Source organism: Tetrao urogallus (genome assembly GCF_951394365.1).
Source record: "Tetrao urogallus genome assembly, chromosome: 6".
NCBI classification, from domain to species: Eukaryota; Metazoa; Chordata; class Aves; order Galliformes; family Phasianidae; genus Tetrao; species Tetrao urogallus.
In genome coordinates this window covers 41,005,529-41,029,864 of record NC_136819.1, presented here as the reverse complement: position 1 = coordinate 41,029,864, position 24,336 = coordinate 41,005,529, and the positions used below count along the sequence as shown (strand labels likewise).

At 36.7% G+C, this 24,336-nt stretch overlaps 1 protein-coding gene across 3 annotated transcripts in view; it reads right to left on the bottom strand.

The window, feature by feature from the left end:
* TSHR (thyroid stimulating hormone receptor) overlaps positions 1-20,769 on the bottom strand; it is a gene marked incomplete at both ends in the record, with an annotated part of 47,026 nt that extends 26,257 nt beyond the window's left edge. Inside the window, 3 exons of one of the 3 annotated variants that reach the window (XM_079537800.1) lie at positions 3,472-3,546; positions 7,446-7,517; positions 20,606-20,769. In XM_079537800.1, coding sequence (XP_079393926.1) covers positions 3,472-3,546; positions 7,446-7,517; positions 20,606-20,769 — 311 coding nt within the window. The remainder of the gene's footprint in view (positions 1-3,471; positions 3,547-7,445; positions 7,518-20,605) is intronic. The other 2 variants (XM_079537801.1, XM_079537802.1) reach the window with 2 other exon arrangements.
* Between the last annotated feature and the right edge of the window lie 3,567 nt (positions 20,770-24,336).

Here is a 24,336-nt window from a genome sequence, read left to right as displayed (position 1 = left end):
CCAGGGGGCTTTGTGGTCAGAGAGGAGATATAACCCCTGGCAAGGTCACCTGACGTGCTCTTCTTCATCGGCTCTCCTCCCTGCTGCTCAACCACACTGTGCATCTCACCTCAGTGTTATGGTGAGGCCTTTCCACCTTTTGGACATTCTCTCAGTATATTTGATTTATTGGCTTCAATTCTAATTATGTTGTATTATAGTGTGTTATCTTGCATTCCGATACTATATTTAGTAAATTTGTTTCTCCTCAGATCATTGCTGCCGTTTTTAATTATTTTGGGGTCCCCTGTTTTCCTTTTCTGGAGGTGCAGATTTTGTGAAATCCCTCCGCCCTGCTAGTCACGGAACTGGGCCAAACCAGCCCGTAAACCGTTGACAGAGGCACATAGGCACTGAGTGTGGACCAGAAAAAAATAGAGTGCTGAAGTTCAAAACTGAGGCACACCAGCAGACTTGGCAGACAGAATGGTGATGAACACAGGATGCCTATTCATATGACATTTGACTCAAGCCGAAGCGATTAGTGCTTTCCTTCCATAAACACTAAATTTTCTTATAAGAAGTTTTTTTTTTTGTAGAAAAACAAATTTTTTAAAAAATTAAACAGTATGTATAAGCTTAAATTGGTGTAAAAAAGATTATTTACATAAAACTGCACTCTATGAAAACTCCATGAATAATTGATCCTGTGAAAGGTAAGCTCTGTGAAATGACTTATTTTCATAACTGTTAGTTACTTCAAACTTCTTTAAAACAATCTATGATAATCTTTATCCGGCAATAATACTTTCAAAATAACTATGTAAGTGGAGAACATTAAACAAATGTACAGCAAAACATAACATTTATCCCTGAATAATCTTGTTGTTTGGAAAGTAAATTAAACCCATCAACAAAAAGCGTTAACAAATCAGACTATGATTTGTTATAGAAACAATTCAGAAAAACAGTGAAATCTATAAATAGCTTTCTCTTCTCTCTTATATGCAACTGCCTGGTTTTCCAGATGTCTGGGTATCCTCTGATTAAATAATGTGCGTGGCTTTCATCCAAACAGATTTTTAAAAGTGCATGCTTTTGAGTAGTAGAGATGGACTAGCGAATATTGGGGCTTTGCCTATAGCTTTTGTGAGCAAAGAGTTCCAGTGTCTTGTCTTGAGAAGTTGTTCTGATTCTTTCATAGGAAAAAACAACAACAACAAAAAATGTATCAATATATCTTGTCTATTTGTATTTTCTGTGTGGTATTTCTTTGTGAGAAATATAAAGAGCCCTCAGTTAAACCTAAATAACCAAAGCAAAAACCTCTCCCCACCATGCCTTCCTGAAGGACCTGTGCCATATGTGCAGTAGCTGTAGATGCCATTGAGCTCCTCTGACTCCTAGACAGGCTGCAGAATGGCAGGCTGTGGGTTTGACCTAGATGTGATAATGCGGTGGTATCAACCTTGCTGGTGTGCTCTGGCCTGACTTTTGGAAGACAGGGAGGAGCTGTGACATAGAAGCATGCGGATTGCATGACACACCATGATATACCAAGACAGCATAATGGGTTTCTTAAGTGTATGAATATGATTACACATGCTTGGAAGGCCTATATGGCAAGTGTGGATATAATGCCTATCAGCAAGCCAATGCTCCACTCTGAAGCATTCTGAAGAATAGCAGGTAGTTTCTAGAAGAGCTTTCATGTGCTATAGGAGGCACTGACAACTCTATAGCTTCATCCACCAGTCCTTTAAAATAGTCACACGCTTCAAAATGAGCAATTTATGGAAACGTAGTTTATATCCAAAAGCTTATGCTGCATTACCCTTTGATGGAGAGCATCTTTGTGTTATTAATTAATATCCTGAGGGAGATTTTTCCTGTCCAGTCTTTACTTTGATTCTAACATAGAAACTGAAGATCATAAAACGCTCTTGGGTCATCTAACTTTATTGCAGAACCTTCTATTTCTTCTAAAATGTGAACCACAAGACAACTACCACATGAGTAATATGTGGTTGTAGTGCCAAATACTTAATTCACTGTTTATAAAATGTGATGCCAGAAAATGTTTCATTAAAAGTTTATTTTTGTTGAACAAGAAATCCTAAAGACAAAACAACTGTGAATCAGAACGGGAAAACATGAGGTAGACAGCCCTGGAAAAACTATGTACAGAAGGGACTGCATTCAAAGCAAAGATAAATACTATTACTAGACCAAAGACTTCCAGTGATGCTATTTCAGCAATAATATAGGAGCATGTTATTGGAGTAAAGTAAGTCTCAGGATCCTAGATTTTGCTCCTAGCTCAATTTATCAGGTATTCTTAGGGGAAGCACTTCAGTTTTATGGTATTAGTTGCTCCCTACATATGACAACAGTAATGATATTATCCCCTTTATTTTTATTAACCTTTCCATTTTATGGTGTAAAATAAATGGGGAGGAAAAAAGTATAGAAAATAGAGCAGTGCTAAGAGATCACTTAGTTCAATTTCTTTCTCTGAGTAAAGATTAAATAGACCTATATGTTTTCTGATTACGCAGCCCTAAAGGAGGCATCTTTCCTATGAAAGCAAATATAGTGTTTACTTGTGCCAACCATAAGAAAGTTTTCTTAAACTTTACTCTAATCTGATTTTATTGTAAGTATTGCTTTGTCAAACAATGAAAAATGGATTGTAGTTTCATCCCTCATAACATATTTATATACATTTAAGATGTATCTTCCTCTGTCATGTTTTCTTGAACACAAAAGTCTTTCAGATGTTTTCTGCACTCATGGTCTCCCATGGAATCTTTACATACAAAAAGCTTCTCTGAAATATGCTGAACTATAACTCATCTGAACTTATTGATATTGGCATGTTTTCCATGCCCTGACTTGAATCAGTAATGGAAACATGGAAGAGTGCCAGATGCAAGATGGATCCAATGAAACCCTCTTTAATTAATTACGTTCTTATTATACAGGGTAATGCTGAATGACTGTAACTCTCCAAATGCAGCTATTCTACCGATTTGTTTATCCACCCTAGTACCATTCTAGCTAGGTCTTGTTCTGTCAGCTTCCTTATTGTTACTATCACAAAATATATTGCCAAAAGCACTAGTACTGTAATTTTGACACCTTCCTGTTGCAGAGGAAATTAGATGGCCTGACATTATTTGTTCTTAAATCCATATAGTTTAATATTTTGTTTTATAATATTCTAGGTGCTTACATACAATTGGTTTGATTACTAGTTCTGGATTTTTTTTCAGGAATTGAAGATAAGCTTCTGAGCTACCAGTTTATTTAAACTTGACATTGAATGAGAGCTTGCATGTTACAGAGAAAGGAAATAAGAAGAGGAATATTTAGCTACAAAGTAGAAAGGAATGACAATTCATACATCAACATACACATTCCTCCACACAACCTCAAATGTATTTTATCACTGCATTCATTTATTTACTTTTATTTAATTACAGTACTTACATGTGAGTGACTTTACTCAAGCTGTTGAAGGAATGGGCCTCCAGACTCTGAAGTGTTTCATCTATGGAGATGTAACTAAAAACCAGCAAACAGAAAAAGAAACAAGTCGCAGACCTTGGCAAACCATGGCCAGTGCCCAGCGAGACAGTTTTTCTCTTCATCCTGTGCCACGTGCCAAGGGAGGCAGCACTGATGTTGTCAGGCAGAAGAACATTTAACGTTTAAATTTGCTGTATTACCATCAAATCGCAACTGCATAACAATGCTACTAAGCAGCAAATAGAAAGATTTCACATTTTGGAATTCTTTTTCTTTTCTTTTCCCAATGAAGATCACTATGGTGTTCGTCAAGAAGACTTAGCTGTCAGGTAAATTGGCAGATTTATGTATATCCAAGAAAAAAAAAAAAGGAAAGACACAAAGTTGGATTTTGGGTTATCACTGCAACACCTGTCACAAATTCTTTGTCATAGAGCAAATAATACTTTGCTGTTGTTGAGGGGAAAAAAAAAATGCTGTGATATGAATTTGGAAAAAATCTTTAGCCACAAAGAGAATGTCATAAAAAGAATAAAGAGCAATGTGGCACAAAAGCAAAGCAAAACAACAAGAAAAAAATACCCCAAGCTTAAGAAATACATATGGTTAAACTGAGTAGCACTTACACTGAATATGAGAAACTAGCCCTCCTGAGTCTCCCCACCACCACTAGGAGGGTAATAGTGAAATTAGTCTGTTAAAAGTTTTGAAGTGTGAGTAAAGTTGCAATACAACTAGCAAATGCAAGTTTTCAAAGTCACACTGACCTTAATTATTTGGGTAACATCACCTAATTATGTCATTCAAAATATCTCTTAGTTTGAAAATTGATCAGTCCTGGAATAACATTTAAATGCTGTATTCCTGTGCTTGGTTTGCTTTTTCTAATTATATTAAATATATTTCTAATTTATAGATCTTTTAAATTAATAAGTAATTAAAATATTTGTCATGCAAGAAATTACAGATCAGATTCTTTTTTGTTGTTGTTGTGGAAATGATACAGAAGTTAAATTTCAACTTCTTTCTGTGGATATTTTGAAAATAACTAAAATGTTTTAAAAAATTGGAAACAATATTTTGTAATCAGCTTGTGCTCTGACAACCAGAAGATTACTAATACCATTAATTGTTCCAATGGAATTTATGTCTACTCTGGAGCAAGGCAGAACTAATTTCTACTTTTCTAAGAGGAGATCTACTTTTTATTGGTAATTGAAAGTGTATTCTGCAGTATTTGAAAAGATATCAGAAAAGTAACCGATAAAGATTGCGCAACCAGCAGATTCTCTTTTCTCAGTAATATTATTTTCCAAAAAGCCATTTGGTTCTTCCAAAATGAAGGAAGAAAATAAAAGAAGAATATAATAAAGAAAGTATTTCCAGGCTGTAGCTCTGTGATTGAATATTGCAGAATTAGATGCTTACTTGAGATGCTTTAATTTTATCCTTTTAGAAGCACTAAATATCTACTACTCAAGAAACTGTATTTCCACTTTTCGCAGAAAAATGAATTATTTGATTTTTAGCAGAGCCTACATTTTAACATACCAAAAGATAGGTAGTGTGTAGCAAACAGCTATATATAAATTAGCTTGACATAAAATCAAATGAAAAATAGAGAACAAGCAAACAAAATCCTCATGCCAAGCAGCTGGTTCTGGAAATTAGAAAGCACTATTTTTGTGTGCCCCATAGTACTGATGGCAGTACCAGGCAGGCAGGATGACATCTATCTGTCATGTATGAGAGGAGACAGAAGGGAAGCAGGGGCTGTTGTTCCTCTCTTCCTTAATCCCTCCAGCCACCATATCCCACCTGTCCACATGTCCCATTTGTACTGTGTTGGCTGGTTTGGAGCTGCCTGTGTTACAGTTTTATATCTCAAACCTGCAGGGTGAAGGTAGGAAGGAAATGACATATTTTCTTGGCATGTTGACCTCTGCTTTTCTGCTTTGCAATTGTTTACATTAATTAGATGACATCATCACTCATTATAAATAGTCACTAGGAGCAGTGCTCAGCAAACATGCACAAACATTCCATCTCTTCTGAGAAAGAGGCGTTAATGGTGCTTAAATATTTACTTGCAACTGTTCAGAGTCCTTCTGCACTTGGTTGATGAACACATCATACAACACATTTGAATATAAAAAATAAATATCACAGGAGTCATAATCAGAAGATGTTACACTGGGAAGAGACGGTAAGTACGTTTAAATTCCCATTTTGAAGGCATAACTCAGCAGTGCCTCCTTGTGCCAGCTGTGTTTCACTTGCAGGTTTCCAGAATGCCTCTGATATCCACCGTGAATTTAGTGCCAACCTAAACACCAAATTCACAACTTCTCTTTTGGAGAAGGTCTTTTTGCAGATAAACAACCTTTTATCACCATTGCCCATTCCAAAAAACCTGAGAATTCAGGACTTCAAACAGACAACATGTGGCAGTAAAAACAATGACCTCTCACTGTTCTTCATTCTCCCTTTCTCCACCTTTCTTTGCTTTTTCTAGCTTCAACACCCCCTGTCCTGTGCTGCACAGAATCAGTTTGCACAGGATGTGAAAACACACTATGTTGCATAGAGAGATACAGAGCGCAAGGGAAATGTTGTGCTCTGCATAGGGCTGCTACCTTGTATGGAGAAGCTGTGGAGAAAACAGCTCGGGAAGGTACACATCAGGTGTCCATGAGATACTCACAGATATTACACAAAGCATCAACAATATCCTTTTCAGCTCCTCAGAGCTCAGGAAAAATTCTCTATCTTAGACCTTAAAAGTACTGTATGTTCAACCTGTTTGATGTCAGAAGGGACAAGTATTTCTACCAAGTATTTCTACCAAGATTTTTCAACTGTAATAAATTTCTATTACATCTGAATAACTTACAAAATATTTTGTTTTATGTTGTTATTGCCAGAAGGGAGCATATGCACCTGAGTGCACTGATGCATTTCTGATAGGAATTAGCTTTACACTTGAGCATTTCGTTGAAATGCTTTCCATTTCATTCCTGTGGCAAAGCAGCAAAGGGAAACAAATCCCTACTTCTGACTATCAAGAATACACAGATACGCATGAACTTAAGAACAATCTAACCCTAAAATTCTTGTTTAAACAAGGTTCTTAAAGAGGCTAATCTCGTTTCTATTCAGTATAGAGGGTGAAAAAATGCAAACTATAAGTAGAAATCACATAGCAAAAGAAAGAAGTATATTTGGAGTAGTAAATACAGTCTCTATTATCTTCTTGAAACTTCAGAACACCAGGCTGGATAAAGACCTGAGCAATTTGGTTTGACTTCATATTTGGCAGAACTTCGAGCAGGTGGTTGGACTAGAGGCTTCCTGAGGTCCCTTCCAAATTACTGTGTGTTTCTAGGGAGTGAACTGGGAGATATCAGAGAAGTTCCCTGCATCAATTAGCCATTGTGGGATTACAGGCAAGCCACAAAGAGAAACTAAAAACTTGGTACACCTTTGTCTCAGAACTGCTGATGTCAACAACCAGGGCACACTGAGAGCAGGTGGCCACTTGCAACTAAAGTGAACATGAGGCAAGTATATAGATGCTGCTGCCTCCACATTTATGGATTGTATTCATGTATGTGTTTTCTATACAAAAGACATGAAACAACAGAAGTCCCTCTTGCATCACACAAGTATTATTATTTTTGTGGAAAACCATTCATATTTTAGAAAAGCTACAGGGTCTCCAGTGAAATGAATTATAAATCATGCAAGAAAAAAAGAAACAACAACAAAAAAGTAATTAGTCTGAACCAGTAATATACTATGTCGTTTGAACTAAAAAAAAACAACAAAACCTAGTATGCCTTGCTACAGATTGTTTAGTTTTGAACAATTGGATGATAACTCACAGATCTAAATTTTTGGTAAAGTGGTAAAAGAATATCAGAAATAGAACTTACATTCTAGAGATATTGGGGAGATTGGAAAATGCTTCACTTGGAATTGTTCTTAGATGAGTCTCCATAAACCTCCTATAGAAATAAAAGTTTGCAAGTTAATATTCTCTGTTAAGTACAATTTAACATTAAATTGTCATATATAAACTCCAGCTCTGCTCCAGTAATTCTGTTCTTGTCTTTTCCCAGCTTTTCCATCCTCACATTATTCCTACTCCTGTTTCATTATGCATCTTGGTTTGCTCAGTGTGCTCACCAGCCAAAATTCAAGCGAAGAGTTATTGCATATTATCTCCATAAAATTCCCTGTATGCTTTGTAGTAAATACACCATTTTTTCATAAACATCTGATGTGTGGATGGTTGGTATGCTGTTATTTCTTAAGTCCAGATAAGGCTGTACTTCAGGAGATAATAGAAAGACATATCTTACTCATCTGCAGAAGGTTTCAGAAAAACAGGTAATATTTAGAGGAGACATATATCAACAGCCAAGTTTTTAACAGAATGAATACCCAACAGACTGACTATTCCAATAAAGAGGAGGAAATGCTCTAGAAAATTAGCCTATAATATCTTTAGACTTACAGTTACAAACGATCATTGCTGAATAAGGTCATTTTTTGTTTTCCAGTACATCTGGGAATATACTTACATATTATATAATATATATATAATATAATATATAGTCAACTAACAGTCTGAAGAGTAACCAAGAAAAAAATATAGTCATTTCTCACAGATTCTCCTAAGAACAACTTTGTATGAAATAAATGAGCAAGCATTAGTAATGTTTTCTGTTTTCTTCTCATATATGTAACTTGTTCATATATACATGTTACATGCATAAGCAAAGAGAACCTAAAGGTTGTTTATCCAAAATGGATTGATGTTTCTCCTAAATTTAGTACCTCAGTTTTCTTTTCCCTCCTCCACTTTGTAAAACTGGTTCCTCTTAGGATCACAATCCTGGGCAAAATGTTTGCAAAGAATAACCAGCTACAGCATGCTGACCTTGCTGTTGTGTTTCAACATCTGTCTGTACTTACAGTCCTTTCAGGAAATAAAAAATGATGACTGAGAAATTTCTGTTTCAGATAGATTTTAAGAAGTATTAAAGTAGAACAGTGTGGACAGATCTTGGCAAGCTGGAAAAATGAGCTGACAGAAACCTCACAAATGTCAACAAGGTGAAGCATAAAGTCCTGCCCCTGGAGGGGAAAAACTCAGGCACCAGTATGTGCTGGGCCTACCCAGCTTGAAAGCAATGCTGGAGAACAAGATCTAGGACTCCTGGTAAACACCGAGTTGAGCATGAGCCAGCAGCATGCTCCATAAATAGTGCTAACAGTATCATGGTCTGCACTGGGAGGCTGTCCTAAGACTTCTCCTGAAGACTGCTAGAACCCAGAAGCTAAGAAAAACATAGATTAAGCCATTTGCAACTATCTAGGCTTGCTTTTAACCCGTCTTATATCCCTCTGGTCCTGTTCATCTAGGAGATGTTGGCTCACAACTTCATATTTACCTCTCACACCAATCATCACAGAGATTAGTACTTAACCTGCAATCCCATACCCCAGAAAAGAATTTAAACTCTATTGTAAGTCTCGTCTCAATCTCTCGCTTTTAAGTCAAACATTCAAACTCCATCTTTGCCACATGGTGAAGTGAGCTACATAAGGGCTAAGTGAGTTCACATTAATCTTTTATTCACATGCCTGGAATTTGAACCCTGTGAGAAAAGAATGGAAATTCTGGATAGCATATGTGAATCCATTGCTATCAAAGTTGCTGTAGTATAAAATAGCCCTACACTTATGACTTCCTAAATAAGGCTTCTGTTATCTCAAAAATAGCACAGTGAAGTAACTTAGCCGTGTATTTTAACTAAACAGCTCATAAATTTATTTATAGGTTGGAACGGGGACTATCATATATCTTCATAGCTATTTGCTAGAGATTAAAAATATACCAATTCAGCAAATATGACAAGAAACCATAGGTGGCACAAGATGTGTGAAGTGTAAAGAAAACCAAGTATTAAGAGAAAGAAATCTTTGGCTGATGAAGATCAAAAATGGCACACTTCATGACAACAACTTGGTTGTGAAGTGAAATAGTTTCAGAGAACGTCAACAAATCTAAAACAGAACTAGTTATGGAACATACCTACTACACAAATGATTTGCTAAATAATAGCAGATAGAGCACATAGTGTCCAAGTAATTGGTGTTACCTAACTGCAATTCCTCACCTACTTGCAGAGTTAACAGATAGCAGGCAGTTCATGGTCAGTGCTTATGTAAACCATGAAATGGAGTCAGTGCAATAGCTCTAGAATTAGGTGCGAATTTTTAAGACAGCCATCTGCAAAGCCCCAGTTCTTGCTGAAGTACCTGTGCTCTGATATATTAAAGCAAATTGTAACCCACCTTCTAAAGCAGTTTAAAAATTTGCAGAAAAACAGTCCCTGTTTCCTAGCTTTGAATCTGTGGATTATTGCTGGAGCAGTAATACTAACTAGTGGTATGTAGAAAGCTATGAGATGGGTAGTTATTCCAAAACTGAAAAGAAGAGAGGCTGAGAAAACTCTCAATCAGAGCAGTCTGTGTTGGATCAGAAAAGAGAGTAATTATATATAATAGCTTTAGTTTAGTTTCTAGCCCAATTTGACTACATAAAATGATGATCACAAGCTTACCCAGCTGTGCTAATATGATCCTCAAGGTGGAATGACCAGAGAGTTTGGAATTTAAAGCCCAGAGCTAGAAAAGGAAGGCAGGTCAGGGCTTCCAGATCCCCAGCCTTCCAACTTATGACGCCAGCTCCAGTCTTAACATACAGTGTGAGCAGGTGATAAATAATTGAGAATTCATTATATGAATTGCCTATGATTCTTCCTATCTTGCATGCATTAGAAATTTTCTTTGAATATGCATATTTTAATTTGCAGTTTAGCAAGTGAGTCCAGTATCCAACAATCTGCAGAGTCTTCACTAAGTAAGCTTTTTTTTTTTTTTTTAAAGAATAAATAAAAAAACTTTTGCAGGAAAATACGCATTACTTTTCCATGTGAGAAAAACAGTAAAAGTAATAAGTTACATATTTAATAGCTCATTTAATATCTTTTCTCTATTAAGGAAAAGATGACACACTAACTTGAGAACTTCCATTTATTTCTACTTTTATTTTCTCATTCAGATTGAAAGCTTCAGTAAATAATAAATCTGGAAAAAGGCTTCACTTTACATTCCATAAAATCTTTCAAAAAGAAGAATCAAAAGTCTGAGGTCATTTTCATTACAAATACGCTATCAAGATTTGAAAAGTTGCAGAAGCAAACAAATCATGTTTTTACTACATGAGTTGTTTTTAAAATAGCAATAAAATACTTCAGTAAAACATTTTAAGCTTTATATGATGGCATTTAATTTGCATTTTTCATTGTACAGGTCTCTGATTTCTAATCTAGTTGAAGTGTTAAATTTTTTTTTTCTCCTTTTATATTTGCAGCTAAGTTTATTCTGAATGTCCCTGAAAGGCTTCGCATCACATCTATTAAGAAAATGAAACCTGAACAAAACTCATAAGAAAGACGTTAGGCTACTTCTATCCAACTAATGACTGAAACAACTCCCTCTCTGATTCCTTTGAGGTCCCAAAACAATCTTCAGGAAAAGCCTAGTTACTCCTCATTGCAAAAAAAAAAAAAAAAAAAAAAAAAAAAAAAAAAAAAAAACCACACAATTTCATTTTATATTTGTTGCTGTTGTTTGTTTATTTTCTTGTTGTTTTGGTTTGTAAAGTATATAGACTTTAAAATATTTTGTACCTGCACAAGAACAATCCTGCTTCTGACTACTAGGAATGCAAGTTCAAGGACTGTGAAGAACTCAGACTTAACGCAAATCTGCTTAATTTTAACGATTCATTTTTAACACTTCATATTTGCTTCATTCTAACAATTTTAACTATTCATTTTAACGACATTTCTTTTTATTATTCTGAAATAAGTGAACAGGAGTCTTCCAGTGGAGCAAAAACAATGATGAAAAGGCAAGTCACAAAGTGAAATGCACTTATCTGACCAGAAGATGATTACCACCTAGTGTCTAACCCTGGTATTACATAAGACGCGGTAGAACTGTCAAAAAGACTCGAAGCAAAGTAATGCTAAAGAGGAAACCACTCAGGAATTCGGTAGAGGACTTCATAGCTGCTTTCCCACAGTTAAGCAGAAGTCCAAAGGAATGTCATAAACTGTATGTCAAAACTGAACAACCCTGAAAAATTGAAGAAATGCCAGAGCAGAAGTGTTCTGGTCAGAGTTTGGTTAGCATTCTGCGTGAAAAATAAGTTCTTATAGCTTACATGTCCTCTTCCTATACACTAAGATGCATAGGGGTGCTGTCAGAGAGACGAATTGGTTTCTTGTTCCTTTCTTACTAATATTTAGCAAGCAGAAAATACCAGTCAATAATTACTGAACTTGTTCTTGCTCAGTTTGTGATCACTGATTGTTTCTTGCTGGATGTAAGTAAAAAATGAAGACTTCACAAGAAGTGCTGACTCTCCTAAATGTTACTTGCTGCTTGCCAGCAAACAAAATGAAATTCAGTAGATTTCAGAACTGTCAGTGTTGAAAAAATAATGTGATATAAATGTCTACAAGACAGAGGTTGAGTTCCAGTTGAGATACTGAAACTACCCAAAAAAGTGGTAAGGAAGAAGTGTTTGGCTTTATGTATAGACACTAAGACTGTCAATCAGCTGTACTTATTTTCAAGATGTTTTAAGTCTTTTCTTCTTATTCAAAGCAAAGTTGAACAGACAGTAACTTGGAAATACAATGTATCAGTATGGAAAATATTAAGATAAAAAAACCTTCACACTTCTAAAAAATAATCTAAGCACTTGTCTTGCAGAGGAAGTTTGTTCCAAGCCTACAAACATATTCATAAAATGAGTTCTGATCAAAACTGGGAGTCAACTTTGAAATTATCAGCTTATTTCAGTTTATGATGTCATGTAATATTACTCAAAGGAAATTGTCAATGAACTCCATGGTACACCAGGTACTTAAAAACCCAGTATATAACTGCTGTTTCTGCATCAAACAAAGAAAGAAGAAGTCAAGTTAAGTACATTATGGGATATCCCATATGAATATAAAACACAACAAAGACATGGATTTTATTCACTGGCTGTATTTCTCACAAGATTTTTGCTCAGTCTTTTGCAGTATCTGGATATTCTGTATGTACTACTCTAAAACTCTACTATTCTTGAAAAACAGAATGTTTTAGTTGAAGTTGGTTTATTTTTCAAATAACACTAAATTGTTCTCATGTGTAAAAGTATTTAACTATTTCTGAAGTAAGCCAGACATGTGCTTTCTTAAAGTAATTGATTACTTTTCTACTAAATATTGTTTAACTCACCAAATTCATTAAAATATCAATTGTCTTCCAGGTTCTCATTTAATTAATTTTAAGTGCTTGGTACAACATAACATGCTTCCAAAATACTGCATTTTACATAAATCTGTGCTTTTAAAATTTTCTTTCGAATCTCATTCACGTTATTAAATTTGACTACATATTTTTCTTTAAAAGGCATTGCATTCTGTAATCTCACCGTCTTAATGGAAGTAAGTAAATATAGTAACTTTGCACTTGACAAGAATAAGTCATAAACAAAACATGGTCTCAGGGTTCTTGAAATTGTTTTCAAACTATGAACTGCTTTGCAACACATACACATCTCAACTACCACATGAAGAATAAGAATGAGTGAGAGTAGGTGACAAGAAATACTGGAATTGTCTAGACTTGAAATAAATACATAAATACATTCCCCCCCTCCCCTCTCCTTCTTCTCCCTTCCCCCCCCCCCCCCCCCCCCCCCCCCCCATTTCTTATATTTCCTTGCATCATTCTGACTTCCTTTGTAATGGCATGGAACCACAGCCAGTGCTAGGAACGTTCAAGTGCAAAAAAAGAACCATTCCTATTCTGAGTAAAAATAATCATTATCTCAGTATGCTTTAATTATATATGTAGTTTGCTTAACACAAAAGCAGAGAGATTACAAATGATTATTTTGTAGATGTTAAGAAGAGACTTATTTAAATGACAGTGCTTCACATGATTACAAAAGACAATGGTAATTTGCCAGTAGAAACTAATTTTTGTCTTTTCTTTGTCTAAAATGAAAATTAGTTGTGATCATCTCAAATAGGTTTTTACACCTCGGCTTGAAAACTCTAACTTCAGAAAATATTTCAGATGTTTAGCAGTTTGATTCTGTAAGTGATACAGTTCACTGAATCTTGAATTGCTGCTGCAGTCAGTTTTCATTACACTGTTTTCTTTTAACATTTAATTTCCAACCCACTCCTCTTCAGATGCACACAACAACTTTCTCCTGGACTGAGGAACAGAGTTTATTGATATAAATCTAAAAGGAAAGAAAAAGCTTAAAGATCAGAAAATGCTCTAACTATTTTGGAGATTTTTACAGAGTATTTTGCTAACAGCTAAGAATAGTACGTTTTCCGTTGGTATCAGTTAAGAAAGCAACTTTTCACAAATCTGACTCACACAGATGTTTTATGTATTTGCAAAATCAATAAATGTTTGGTATTACCATAACATGCATTTACAGAATCTAAACACGGTTTTTAAAAAATAAGTGATTATGTTTTGAAAACAGGATCATTTCAGGAAATGTTATAAAGAAATCTGAATGCCTATAATGGAATAATTTCACATGTACTGCAGACAGGCTACTGTCAAGTGCTGATTTACCAGAACAGGAATGAGAAGTACAGCGTACAATTTCAGTTCCTCAAAATCTTAACTTTAAACATGTGTTTTGTGTTCTCCTGGACTCAGCCCTCAGACATCCTCAATATTTACAGGATTTACATCGAAGAAAATCCCTAAGAAATTAAGTTGGAGACTTCTAATAGCACAGCGACTTGTCAGCTACGTTTATGTGTCTCTTAATTTGTACCCAACATTTTAAAGAGCACAAAAAATATCTTATTTTACTTAAGAAATAAAAATGTTCATATATCTAAAAATCCCACTTTATGCCAGCAGGTTTTATTCTACTTAAGATTCTGCAGTCCTTCCAGGGCCCTCATACCTTAACCAAGACAATGAGAAGCAATAATATTTGGGATTCTGGAAAATCCAATGCTCCTGACTGAAGTAAGCACAGTGATAGCACCCAGAATGAATTTGTTGCAAATTAAATTTCAACATGGATAATGAGCTGCTGACATATGCTGAAACTGTACTAGTTCTCTCTTGATCTCAAGGCAGTGTGTGATCTGCCTGGATCTAATGAGAGCATCAATGATTACTGTTACAGAATTCTTTTGAGTTTGTTTTGAAATGAGAACAAATGTAACAAAATATACAACAATTACCTTTAGTAATTTAATGAAAACTGATGTTTTGAATGGCAATCTATAAGAAAGGTTGTGTCACAGCATGGGAAGTGTAAGCTATTTTTTCTAATGTACAGTGAGATACTTAAATATAAAGATTGAATAATAGTTTCCTAAAAGTCCTGGCATAAGCTTAGTAACATCTGTTCAGAAAGCTTTTTATCGGTCAGCTCACACCCAAATGCTTTGTAAAAACCAGAGTGATTAATTCTGGCCAGCTCTAGAGTGGCTCTACCTGGCACTGTGTGCCCCTCTGCAGCCCACTGCTCAAAAGGGCCCCCTGCCTCACTCTGGCTGCACTAGAACACACTCCAAATGCATTTCTAAAGTAGCAAGTTGAGAGTCTATTAACAGCCTTAAAAAAATTTCAAATGGGAATGTGAAATTTCAGAAAACCTCAGATGAGGTTTATCTCCTAGAAGAACAGACTGTAATTGCTGGCTACCATTGTTTCTAATTAGAGGACCACTAAGTGCCTATAATTGCTGCCAGCTGCTCAGCAAAGGTCAAAAAGGCTAAATGAATGTTGGGGATTATTAAGATAGAAGTAAAGAACAAAACAAATATAATTGTTTTGCCACTGTGTAGATCCTAACTGAAAATGTAGCATATATAACAACTGAAAAAGGATGTTCAAGAGTACATACATATATACGAGTCACCAGTTTTGTTTCCCCGGATCCTCCTGTTAGTCTTAATGGTATGCATGATGTTTGCCTTTTTCAGACATCATGAACTTCCCTTGCTCACCATGACCTTTGAAAATTAATAAAACAGTGGGCTCATAAGGTCATTCCTATATCCATTGTAAAATAATTCTAAAATTGTTATGTTCTAGGACACTCCAAAGGGTCAGTGCATACAATTTCCCTCAGGAATGAATGAAGTAAACTTCTTTGAAGTCAGACACATTTATCAGAAAGGAAATATTTACCAAAACAGTATCAAAAGACTCCATGTATAAAAAGACTCCATGTTAAATATGCAGTTGTATCTTTACATATTTAATTAGGGAGTTTGCACAGTGGTAATGTAAACTATACAAAATATAATGTTCCTGCACAAGCTCTGCAATGGTGAAATTCCTTTTCCTTCCTCCATCAGAAAAGATGCAATCTGGGAAAAGTGGAAGTGTCTGTCAGAGCAAGAGAGCGAACAAAGGCTAAAACAGGAAATAATTTTATTTCTTCTTTATGAGTAAAGACAATTACAAAGAAAATATTCTTCATGGATATCTTCAGGGGCTATCTCCATTGCAATATTTTGTCATACGTGCACATGGCTCTATCAGTGCAGCTGAAGCTGAGATGATCCTCATGACAACTTTGGAATCTGTGTAGTTCAGAACAAGATTTTTGTTCTTGATATAATTTTGAACAAGTACATCTGTATTGACTGGAAAATCACAACTCTGAGCTACAGCATTACCTTTTTGGTACAGATGCACAGAAAGTGAAAATATTCATCTTCTCCACTAAAAATTACGTCTTTTTTTTTCCAGCTAGCCCTACTCCCTAACCATTTGCATACGCTACAGCTTTTATTTTTCAGGTTTTTTTTCTCGTTTATTTCATTTTCTTTTCAGACGTATGAATTAAAAAGTAGATACGGTAAGCTGCATTTCCAGTAAAGACCAGTTTTACTGAAATCACTGTAGGTTTATTTGGGAATAAGGATTGGAATCTAACCAGCTGAGTAAAGATTACAGAACAGCATGCTTTAGTTATTATATTTCAAACGTCACTTAAGGATTTTCCTGCAGTTCTATACAAATTAAAAAGTGACATCTGGCTTTGTGAGATGAAGAAAACCTCTGCGCTGCAATCATACTTACAGAAATGAAACAAGCCTGAAAAATCTTAGAGGCATCTGTAAATGACCAGAAACACTTTAAAATCCAGAAACATCTCTGAAGCCCCTTTTATTATTTTTTTTTTAAACATACGACAAACATTATGAACACATAGAAAAACGTAAAAAAAAGTCAATTGTAATACTATTAAGATTTACTAGAGGACTGTTAGAAAAAATTACACAGGAAGTTACTTCAGAACTGCCTAAATTTCTACTGAAAACAAATACAAATAATCTTTGTGTGTGTGTGTGTGTGTGTGTGTGTGTGATGAATAATGCAAAATGTCTAGTGGCACAAAGATACACAGCTTTCATCTTCTGAGACAAACAATTTATTCCAACTAGTTGCTCTAGGGTAGTTCTGGCACTGTCCTTATATGCAGTTCAGGGCATCAAAATTAGAAGCCTGAGTTTCTTGGAGTCAATACAGAGAGGTTGGCACCTCAATAGTGGCAATTGAAAGTGAAAAATTCAATACCTAAGTGCAATTCTTTGTGCCACACAACAGTAGCCAAAATAGAAAAAATCATGGATTCTCAACCATTTGAACAATTTGTCAAGAGTTGTATGTGACTACTGTTAATATTATTTTAAAATCATTAGATGATTTTTCTAAACAAAGAAGCGAACAAACAAAAGAGCAAGAGCTCTAATTATCTGTAGCTATTGGGATGTTTTATGATCTTTTTCATGCAGAATGCCAGAACAAATGACCAAAAAGCATTCTCTTGGCTTTAAAATCAATGCTTCCATAGCATATTCAATAGGAAATAAAAGAAAATCAAACAGTAAACTATAGGTTTTTCAATCACCCTATAACTGATCTGTGTAATTTCTACTTTAAGGGCAATTAGGCTCTCTCAGGGGGAATAGTAAGATTTCTCTTTTCAGCTACCTGTAATTGCTGGTGGTAGACTATAAAGGAGAAATAACAGGATATAAAAATGGCATGAATTTATGGCATCTTGTTCATCATGACTACAGGATATCTACATGTACCTTACTAGAAAAATCGGAGAAAGAACTAGGAGCAACCTGAATCAGGGAAGAGGTGATACTAACAGTAAGTGCTCTGCCCTAGCACTGTGCTAGTTAAAGAGAAAAGCACTGCCAACTGTGAGGTTGGGACAGGGATCTCGTCATTACTATATACATCCTGCCATGGTGTAAAGGAGGAGTAGAGCCAAGAATGGTGGAAGAAATTGAGAGCCAGAATGGGGTAATGTGAGGTCAGACAAGGCCAGCTGCCAGCTGTGCAGAGATGTGAAAATACAGCTACCATGAAAGAACTGATACCTAACTTCATGTTATTTAGCAGAATATTTCAGTGCTGCTTAGACCTGCTTTCCTACAATAGCATGGTATGGATATATAATTCTCAACATCAACCAATGAAGCAAGGTCTGTCTATACTACACAGATAGGTAAAAAGGAAAGAGGAAAGGAGAAAGAAGGAAATCTTGAAATCTTGTACAGAAAAAAAAAAGCAACTCCAAGAAAAATATCTGTGCACTCAGCCACTCTGGATAAGCAACCACATCAACTCTATTTAGACAAATTAATTAAAATAGGTTTAAAACCAAAACTCTTTCCTGGCTGAAGTTCACAACAGTTTTTCACTAGCTGAATTTGGAAATATACAATTTTTGTAATTTCTTATAAACACAACTTGTTTAAAAACAAAAACAGCTCACACCACTCACCTAAAGTAGGACCGAGAAATGAGAACAGCCCCAACTGAATAATTGGAATGAAACTTTAATTGGAGTTTCAAGATCCCATGCACTGAAAAGAATTATCGTCTTGAAAACTGGCAAAGCATTCATAGATTCACTACAGTCTCCCAGTTTTGTTTTCTTTTTTTTTTTTTTTTTTTACAAGTTCTACAAAACTGAATGGCCACAAGAGAAAATTTTAAAATAAGCTGTTTTGAGATTTCAGACACACAGAGGAAAAGTTACTTCAAGAGACAACAGAATATACATCAGACTTCTGTCATTCAGATAATAGAGAGAAAATGTGCACGCTTGATCCAGAGGGAAAACTACAAACCAAATTCTAAAAGGCCATTTTTTCCTTGAAAAGAGCTGTGTTTTCCTTATTTTCTTGGAGAATTTTCTTATCTATTTTCAAATCAGGCTGTACATTCCATGTTCTACCTTTTCTACTACACAACTTAAAATTACAATTGTTGTTAGCAGAATTGTTTTTCTTTTCATGGAAATAAAATTTTCACTGTGTGTTCTTGTTTTATTTTGTTTTTAAACAGCAGCATATGATCTTTGTGTTCCTTAGTGTTTAAACTAGTAATTATATCCCTAGAACTGCAACAGCCCACTGAAGCTGTATACAGAGAGTGTACTTCTCAGTCCTCAAACTAGCATTTCCAGAGAAAGCATCCAATTCCATTATGTGATCTCATTGTTACTATCAACTATTTTAAAAGCCTATGCGAACGCATATTTCTCCTGTAAACTGGAGCTGCTTTATTTTCTACCTTGTCATGGTAGATTTCAGGGAACCTACTGTAGGTTACATACAGTAACCTTACTGCATGTTGAAGATAAATAGACCATATATACAAAAGTATAATGTCTAAATTTAAAAATATTTAATCTAAAATTTTATCAATTGCAATACTTGCATAATTGCATTGTATTATCCAGAAAGGAAGAAAAAAAAAAAAAAAAAAAAAAAAAGACACCAAATAGCAACATCACAACAAAATAAAAACAAAACAATCCAAAAAGTCATACATAAGCAATGTAAACATCATAGATCAAGACGTTATTCTCTGTCTTTCCAGATAAGTGATTAACTTGCTAAGCCTTTACTGTTAGGTGTTAAAAAATTCAAATGCCCATTCAAATACCTTCAAATATATTAATGGCTCATTTTTTAAAATAAAGTTCCAAGAATATTTATAAAGACATAAAATAATCAACTTCTAATGGTTTTATCTTACAGTTAAATGAGTTAAAGTTTATTTGTTTGGAAAGTAATTTGCTAATAAATGAATTTCCTCTTGGACACTAGAAACTTTTTGTGACTTAGAAAGTAAAAGACAGACAGTCATTCAGCTACTTTGCTAAAGACGACTTCTGTCATTTCCATGTCCCCATAGTTCCTGTCCCATACACAGATATGGAGCTGACAGATAGGGCATATGACATACTTTGGACTGTTAGCAGGAATCCAGATGTGATACCTTAAAGGTAACAGGAATAGAACTGAACACTACTTCTGTGTACCTGAATTGCTCTGAAATGTCTATCACTTTTGCACGTCCCAAAATTGCTGCAGTATTACATTCTCCACACTTCTGTATTTCTGAAGTACTTTATTTTCCAATCAATATATTGGGATTACTGGCACCCCTGGATTCTTTTTGTCAGGCTTCAACAAAGGTGCTGAAAGTGCTCAGAAACTTACAGAAAACTGTTTGCAAGGTGGTACATACAAGTCCTACTCTTTTTGCATTTAAAACTGTTTGATCTACCCTTTCTCCTCCTCCATACACAGGATATACAAAATCCAGTCTTCCCCTCTTTGCTCACACACAGTCCGGCCATTAAATTTACCATCTCATACCCAGAACTGTTGAAGTCCAGCAATCAGGAATCTTTTCACAGCTCTGTAAGGCTTGAGGGGCACTTTTCTTAGGTCTGCCAGGCACACACAGATTCTCTTCACTGCTGTTTCCCACCGTGTTTCGCTGCCCAAGTGAGTTACAGCACTTTCCCACTTGACACCTCTCACAGAGCATTTACTCAGAGCATCTCATGCTTGCAAAATAAGAATATTTGCAATAAGCCTGTACCTCTCCTAACCCACCACAGCTTACTCACAGGGTCTGAGTGTCCTCTGGAAGGCTGGGAATGAAGTGGATGCCCCTGCAAGTAATTTTGTAGTCATCCCAGTCGGAGCACTCGCAGAAGGCTGACGGGCACCTTTCCGTGCCCTGGCTGCACAGCACCAGCACCAACTGGAAGGCGACAGGCAGCCACAGCATCTTTCACCACCCTTTCCCACTCTGCCCCTCGCTTCCAGAGGAGATAAGAGGGCACAGCCCACCGAGAGCTGCAGCTCGGGAGAGGCGGCACCTCTGCTGGACAACCCGCCCCTTCCCGCAGCGGGACCAGCGGACGGCTCTCAGAACCGTGCTCGCCCGCTGCACGGAGAGAGCTCCGTCTACCCCGCCCGGCCCCCGATGCCCACCCCGTCCCTCCCCGCGGGGCAGCCGCTCCCCGGCCCCCTCCCGCCGCTCTCCGTTGCAGCAGAGCCTCCCGCAGCCGCGGGGATCCGGGGCCACCTGCCGACGGCGGCCGCTGCTGCCCTGTGCGGCAATGCCCGGCACCGGACGGCCTCGCCGCTTCGCCTTCGCGGTCGGCTGCGGGACGATGTCGTCGAGCTGTCTTCTAACGCGGCGGAGTGACTTGTGGACGCCGCACTCGTTTTCCAGCACCTCTGCCGCACAGAGGGGCTGTTCTGAGCAATACCCAGTCGCTTGGAACAGCAGCTCGAGCTTGAATGGGTGATTTTAGGGACGTGGTTAGTGGGCGTAGTGCTGATGGGTTGACGGTTGGACTTAAACGATTGGGTCTTAGAAGTCTACCTTAGTAATTAAATGATTATATGATCTTTAAGGGCCCCTTCCAAGCTTAACCATTTAACAATTCAATGCTTTTCACCAAATAAAAATTCCCTATCTGTAAATATGTAAATAAATACGGTAAAGTAGATAAAAACAGCATTAAAAATTTGAAAAAAGAGATTTTGAAAGCTACATGATAAAAGAGAGCAAAATGGAAAGAGAAACATTTTTTTTTTCAGATTCCGGAAAAGATAAAGTCCTTTCACGTAAGATGAGAAAGAAAATACCCAACCTTGAGATAAACAAGCTGGAACCTCTGTTGTTTCAAGTGGTCACTGGTAGGGACACTGATTTACAAAGTGCACAGACATCACAGCAGTCAGACCTGCATCTGACAGACATAATGAAAGCTGAAAAGTCCTGGTTAATACCAAATTAATTCGAGCTTTCTTCATACACACGTGATGCTTCCTAAAAACAAATATTTTTAAAAATATAAATATATAACTGTTGAATTCAATGAGGCAGCTCAAATAAAATTCATTAATTCTTTGCCTCAATACTTGTTACTCTTTTTTTTGAGTCTAAATGCCAGTCATTTTTCCTTCATGCACATATTGTGCACAAAACAAGAAAAATGCCAACCAAATATCAAAAAAAGTGTTTGTAACTGTCTAGGAAGGAGGAAATCGAGAGAAGTAACCTGCTCACAGTAAGAAATTAGACATGGTCATAATTTTTAGAAATGCAATATAGATACAATGAAACAAGAATAAACAAGAAAATGAAACAAGAATAAAATTTTAGTGAAGTGAAGCTAGGCTCAGCTTGAGTCCTTTATCCAAAGACAGTAATCAGCCACTAGTCAACTTCTTCTAACATACCATGTGTTGTAATATTCAGCATGCTTCAGCTGCCTTCAGGATTTTTCTAGAATATCAAGCTTCTCTGCTGATTTTCTTGTTCTTACTGTTAGAATAGCCGGCTTGTGCCAGGGATACTGCATTCTGTATTAGCAACAGGACATGAAAATCTCAGTTCCTTAGTTCCTTCTGACTTGGGGAAATAAATGATTGACATAGGCTGACACAGAGGAAAACAAAATAATCTAGCAAAATGAATAGATCACTAGAGAGATCTCTGTCTTCTCTTGATCAATGCTTTTAGCTGCCATGAGTCTATACTACACTTAATTTCTAGGCAGTGACTAAGAGCCATAGTTGAAAGCCATCTTTTTTTACGCAGAAAATATTGCCTGACACTGTCCAGCAGCAGCTTGTCAACTTCGAGCTGTAGCATTAAATTCCACTTCCAGCTTAATCTCTGTCCTCTTTTAACCTTCTTGATGATCCAATGCAACTAAGGGTACTACGGAAGAGTCCACATTTTTCACAGCAAACAAGAACCCACGAGATGAAGAGAGTGGGGACCTGTACTCCCTCTTTAAAGGTAGCACTGATGGAGTGATATTTTGTAACCTATTGTGAGTGCTCTCTTGAAAACTCTCCCTCCCTCTCATTCTGTGTCCAGTGTTACTTTTTATGTACTACTTTTTGTGGACTAAGCAAAAGAATATTAGTTTTTTTGGTGGATAATAAGCAGTCCCTTGACTCGAGTCATTTCAGTAGGTTTGCGTAAACCCGATCATACTTATTCATTTTGTGTACAAAAGATATCTTTATGTTACCTACCTTTACTAATAAGCTACCTCCTATTAGCCATCTGTAGTAATTCTGCTGCAGGCTCTTAAACTAGAGGATGACTACATCGTTTCGTTCCTCAGTCACTGAGGCAAAGTTAAGTTTTATTCAGTGGGGAGAAAAGTAAGAGCACAAGAACTGGCAACAGAAGCCTTGGTATGTCAGCTGCTCCATGGCAACCACAGTAGTCCAGGAAGTGTTAATGGAAGGAATAAATATCTTCCCAGCTATTAATAATAGGTAAAAAATATCAACAATGAATGGCTTTAGGCCAAAGAAATGTCAAGGATGAGGTGGTGAGAAGCCAGCATGGATGGACAAGAATCTCATGGATAAACTGAAAGGAAAGAAAGTCCATGAAATGTGGAAAAGGGGACCTGCCCACCTGGGAAGAATAAAGGAGTGTTTTCAGGCCCCACAGGGATACAGCAAGGGAGGGTAAGGCCCTCTTAGAATTAAACCTTGTAAAGGAGGTAAAGGATAGCAAGAAAGGTTTTTTTAGGCATGTCAACAGTAAAAGGAAGACTAGGGAAAATGTGGGTCCCCTACTAAATGAAGTGGGTGCCTTGGTAACAGGGGACACTGAGAAGGCTGAAGTTTTGAATCTCTTCTTTGCTTCAGTCTTTATTGCTCAGACTAACCCTCAGGAATCCCAGACCCTGGAGATAAGAGAGAGAGTCTGGGTAGAGGAAGACTTTCCATTGGTTGAGGTGTATCTAGACAGAGAGCATCTAGCCAAAATCAATGCACGTATATCCATGGGCCCCAATGGGATGCACCAACATCTGCTGAGAGAAATGGCTGAATTGTTTTCTAACATCTTTGAAAAATCCTGGCAAATGGGAGAGGTACCTGAAGACTAGAGGATAGCCAATATCACTCCAGTCTTCAAAAACAGGAAGGTGAATATGGGAAACTACAGGCCAGTCAGCCTCAACTCCATCTCTAGAAAGGTGATGGAACAATTTGTTCTGGATGTCATCTCCAAGCAATGGGAAGAGAAGAAGGTTATCAGGAGTAGTCAACATGGATTCATCAAGGGGAAATCATGCTTGACCGACCTGCTAGCCTTCTGCGTTGTCATCACCAGCTGGGTAGATATGGGGAGAACAGGGAATATTATGTACCTTGATTTCAACAAGGTGTTCGATACTGTCTCCCAGAACATCCTTGTTACAAAACTTAGAATATGTGGGATAGATAAGGGAATGGTGGATTGAGAACTGGCTGACTGGCAGAGCTCAGAGGGTTGTCATCAGTTGTGCAGAGTCTGGGTGGAGGCCTG